At 47.0% G+C, this 4863-nt stretch overlaps 2 protein-coding genes and 1 long non-coding RNA gene across 5 annotated transcripts in view; 2 read left to right on the forward strand and 1 right to left on the reverse strand.

The window, feature by feature from the left end:
- Nucleotides 1–74, forward strand: part of nub1 (negative regulator of ubiquitin-like proteins 1) — a 63520-nt gene extending 63446 nt beyond the window's left edge. For all 3 annotated transcript variants that reach the window (XM_061064016.1, XM_061064014.1, XM_061064013.1), the window contains exon 15: nt 1–74. This exon is cut by the window's left edge and continues 452 nt beyond it. The gene's annotated coding sequence lies outside the window, so the exon portion shown is untranslated.
- A 1113-nt stretch (nt 75–1187) lies between these two features.
- On the reverse strand, nt 1188–4275 carry crygn2 (crystallin, gamma N2). The gene is made up of 5 exons (XM_061064698.1): nt 4160–4275; nt 3415–3506; nt 2679–2835; nt 1815–1960; nt 1188–1435 (listed from the first exon to the last, which is right to left on the reverse strand). Exons 1-5 carry the CDS (start codon nt 4178–4180, stop codon nt 1300–1302), a joined length of 552 nt encoding a protein of 183 aa, XP_060920681.1. The 5' UTR covers nt 4181–4275; the 3' UTR covers nt 1188–1299.
- LOC132994380 (uncharacterized) lies at nt 2078–2976 on the forward strand. The gene is made up of 3 exons (XR_009676661.1): nt 2078–2092; nt 2448–2930; nt 2962–2976. It is a non-coding gene; the product is annotated as an uncharacterized LOC132994380 (long non-coding RNA).
- Nucleotides 4276–4863: the final 588 nt, after the last annotated feature.

The raw sequence follows: 4863 nt of genomic DNA on the forward strand, positions 1-4863 counted from the left end.
TCCGTCAGCAGTTTGATTTCACGTCATGTTTATGTTGATTGTCTCGTGTGATGAGAATAAAAGATGAAGGTTGATGTGTGTGATGTGTCGTTTTACTCGTTCAGATTCATGAAGCGTGTGGAGGAGCTTTAGAGACAGGAAACAGAGGGCGCTGCACGCCGCTTACACACCTGTTCATGTCACGTTTAGAAATGATCAACGGGGATGCTCCGTGACGTCCAATAGGAGTGAAGATCAGATCACAACAAACGGAGAGAGAGAGCTCGTGTTTGTAAAGATGTTGAACAGTTTTGGTGTCCCAGGTGAGTTTCAAACAGCAGCAGAAACATGTGGCGTGTTCGTGAAGTTCCGCCTCCTGGACTTCCTTGTCGGGCCCTGAGGATCTCATGAAGATGTTTTTATCATTTTGTCCTCTGCGTTCTTCTTCATTGAACAACTCCTCCATATTTTCTCACTCTGATTCTTTAAACTCCTAAAAGTTAAATCAACACTTTTGACACGCCCACTTTTAAATCTTAATGTTTGAAGCCTGAGTGTCGTCCCCCGTCTGCTCCTGCAGGGGGCGCTGGAGTCCCATCGATGGCGGTCTCCATGCTGGAAATGCTGTCTCAGTCTAACTTTCAGTCAACCTAACGACAGGCTGAGAGCTGGAGCTGAGGCGGGTTTTAAACCTCCTGACAAACCGTTACACCGCGCCCACCTGTCAATCAGGTCAGCTACACGCCTTATTGTGAATAACTCTTATCCTTCATCAAATCAAAACTGATGAGTCATCAAAACATTCACCCCCCGTACAGTGTGTGTCCATCGAGACATGAGCTAATCACACCTATTTGGTTTTTTGAACCAGGCTGTAAACATGTTAATCTCTGCTGTAAAAACAGGCTTTTTAGAATGGGTGTGTATGTGACTTCCTGTGCTTCTGCAGCCAGCCTCTAGTGGACACTCCAGGAACTGCAGGATGTTACACTTCAACATCAGCTTCATTTTTTAACACCGGCTAAACCTGGTCACATGTTTCCCCTCTTTTGTTAAACATCTAAATCTGCAGATGTAACTTTAGACTTTGACTCTCAGGTATCCCGTCTGCTCACCTGTCCTGATGAAGAGCAGCGATGTAAACAAAAAGAGGATGTGTAGGTTTAGTCGCTCGGCTGTAAGAAAACAACACGCACACACACAGAATGTTTGATAAAAAACCTGCGTTCTGATCTCAGTCTGGGTTTCTTTATTGTACATGATTACAGAGGGGGAACAGGTGGAGGAGGGGGAGGGGAGCTGAGGTTAAGGGGCGGGGCTTTAGAAGTAGTTGACGACCCTGCGGATGGACTGGATGTTGGGGTTCTGGGCCTGCCACTCGTTATGGCTGCAGTAGTCTCCACGCTCCACGATGTACATGCGACCGCGGAAGTTAGGCTCCTCGTACATCACCCAGCTGCAGAGCGAGACAAAAACAACCTCAATAAACCAGATGAAAACTTTCTGTTAGGGGGGACTCTGGCGCCCCCCTGTGGACAAAGTGTGTAGTGCTGTTTAAAACTCTGGGAATCTGGATTTTGTTTCTGAATCAGGTTTATCCAATCCTTTCTTTTCTTTCTTTATTTAATGATTCTTTGTCTTTTTCTAAAATACAAATTGACTCAGAAATGTTTTGATGTCAGAAAGATTTGTAGTGAAGAGTGAACTGTCCTGATTTTGTTATATTGTCTTCATACTGTATGTCCTGTTGTTCTCTATTTTCATGTTTTCAATGTTTGTATTTACTTTGTGTGTGTGTGTGTGTGTGTGTGTGTGTGTGTGTGTGTTGGACTCACGCTCCGTCTCCGTACACCTTGACAGAGTTGATGCAGTTCTTGGAGAGTCCGCGGCTCTGCAGGAAGGGGCAGTCCTCACAGATCTCCACGCACTGACCCGAGAAGTTACAGGCCTCGAACAGCTCAATGCGGTAATGCTCGCCGTGCTGATAGGACGAAGAAACACAGAAAACAGGAAGTTAAAGTTTACTCTGCTCTCATTGGCTCTTTGGTCTCATGGTCACATTCTCATCGCCTTAAGGTGGAGATATTCTTCTCTTTAACGTCCTCTCGTCTGAGTTAAAGTGGTCTTCATTCTGGGACGAGACCAAAACCAAGACCTTCACAAAGTGGTCTTGATTCTGGGACGAGACCAAAATCAAGACCTTCACAAAGTGGTCTTGATTCTGGGACGAGACCAAAATCAAGACCTTCACAGAGTGGTCTTTATTCTGGGACGAGACCAAAATCAAGACCTTCACAGAGTGGTCTTGATTCTGGGACGAGACCAAAACCAAGACCTTCACAGAGTGGTCTTGATTCTGGGACGAGACCAAAACCAAGACCTTCAAAGAGTGGTCTTGATTCTGGGACAAGAGCAAAACCAAGACCTTCACAGAGTAGTCTTGATTCTGGGACGAGACCAAAACCAAGACCTTCAAAAAAGTGGTCTTGATTCTGGGATGAGACCAAAACCAAGACCTTCACAGAGTGGTCTTGATTCTGGGACGAGACCAAAACCAAGACCTTCAAAAAGTGGTCTTGATTCTGGGACGAGACCAAAACCAAGACCATCACAGAGTGGTCTTGGTTTTGAGTCCATGTTGTTTGTGTGTTCCTCTACTCGTCCTGTTCAGGCTGGTTTAATGAGTTAAATGAGTTTACCATGCGGATGGGTTTGCAGGATCCCATGTGGTCGTTGTGGGAGTTCCACCTCTGGAACTCTGGGTATTCTCCGTGCTCCAGGATGTACTGCTGGCCCTTAAAGTCGGGGTGGTCGAAGCAGATCCAGGCGCCGCTCTCCACACGGATGGAGTTCACCCTGAAAAAAAAAAAGACAAACGTTTATCAGAACCTGAAGAGTCTCTGTGTGAGCTTTGAAGCAGGAAGTAAAAAACCCTGACCAGGTGTGACCAGGTGTGACCATGATGTGACCAGGTGTAACCAGGTGTGACCAGGTGTGACCAGGTGTGACATGGTGTGACCATGGTGTGACCATGGTGTGACCAGGTGTGACCATGGTGTGACCAGGTGTAACCAGGTGTGACCAGGTGTGACCAGGTGTGACCAGGTGTGACCATGGTGTAACCAGGTGTGACCAGGTGTGACCAGGTGTGACCAGGTGTAACCAGGTGTGACCATGGTGTAACCAGGTGTGACCAGGTGTGACCATGGTGTAACCAGGTGTGACCATGGTGTAACCAGGTGTGACCAGGTGTAACCAGGTGTGACCAGGTGTGACCAGGTGTAACCAGGTGTGACCATGGTGTAACCAGGTGTGACCAGGTGTGACCAGGTGTGACCAGGTGTAACCAGGTGTAACCAGGTGTAACCAGGTGTGACCAGGTGTAACCAGGTGTGACCAGGTGAAAGAAGTCAGACTGCAGAGTTTAAAGGTCACCTGTTCATGAAGCCGCGGTCCTGGAAGTTATCACAGTCTCCTCTGACCTCCAGCTTCCTGCCGGTGAAGCATTTCCCCTCGTAGAAGGTGATCTGGAGGGAAAACGGAGAAATCAAGACGTCAGTCAGTCACAACGAGATTCAGGAAGTCAAATGTTTTTTAAGAAATCTGTGCGAGAACGAGGCGGCGGGTCAGAACGGTTTGAAGTGAAAGAAATCGATAAATGTGACGCTCTTCAAGCTGCGCGATGAAAACGAGGCAACTCTACTCTTATTAGTTAACACCTGAGTGGGCGGAGTCAAAGAGTCTTCAGGTTTTTTTTGTAGAACCTGAAAGTGAGTGTGAACGCTGGAGCCAGTCAGTGGAGCCCCCTGCTGGCAGAAAGTGGAGATGCAGCTTCGTTTAGCATTTTAGCATCCTGTGTTTGAACGCCCTGAGAGATTTACTCACTGACGTTTAAAAGAAGTCAACAAGAAGCTGCAAGAACTTACAGGAACTCAGTTTAACTTTATAAAAATCCTAAATGTAACACTTCAAGTCAAAGAAATGATTTTAATCTTTAACCCTTTGGACTCCGGAGGGTTAACAGTCAGCATCATCGCTCCAAACTCCAACTGAAAGTCAGGAGAATTCAACCTCGCCATTTTCAATGTTTTCAGTCCATTTTAAAAGTTTCTAAAATCTGCAAATCAAATGCTCGTCCTCAGCACGCCGGTGATCCAACCTCCATCCTGCGGTCACTCACCTTTCCAGAGTACTGCGACATTTTGCCCACTGGATGTTTTCCTGACCTGGCCCACAACCACACACACAGTGTAAGAGAGAAAAAGTTGGACACCCCAATATATACGGGCGGGGGGCGAGGGGGGGGCGAGGACCCCGCCGGCCAGACAAAAGAACGAGCTTTAAGAGATTCTGCTGCCTCAACGCTTTCCCTTCATCCTGATGTGTCTGCTGATTCTGCTGTGTGTGTGTGTGTGTGTGTGTGTGTGTGTGTGTGTGTGTGTGTGTCTGTGTGTGTGTGTGTGTGTGTGTGTGTGTGTGTGTGTGTGTGTGTCTGTGTGTGTGTGTGTGTGTGTGTGTGTGTGTCTGTGTGTGTGTGTGTGTGTGTGTGTGTGTGTGTCTGTGTGTCTGTGTGTGTGTGTGTGTGTGTGTGTCTGTGTGTGTGTGTGTGTGTGTGTGTGTGTGTGAGACTGAATAGAATGTGCAGGCTCGATGATATTGCACAAGCCTCCCATCTATAGAGACAAAAAGCATTCATACAGACTGTCCCAGTCACAGTCTGTCAGAGGGTCGGGTTTTTAACAAACAAACAAACAAACAAACAAGTCTTCCTCTTTCTCCAACATTTGAAGAGCAGCCTGTTTTATTTAGAAGTTAAACTCCTGAACACTCTTCTGAGTTGGGATTGACCTCTGTGATGAAAGAAAGGCCTCCCTCATGTCACTG

The sequence above is a fragment of the Labrus mixtus genome, chromosome 19, assembly GCF_963584025.1.
Source record: "Labrus mixtus chromosome 19, fLabMix1.1, whole genome shotgun sequence".
In the NCBI taxonomy this organism is placed as follows: Eukaryota; Metazoa; Chordata; class Actinopteri; order Labriformes; family Labridae; genus Labrus; species Labrus mixtus.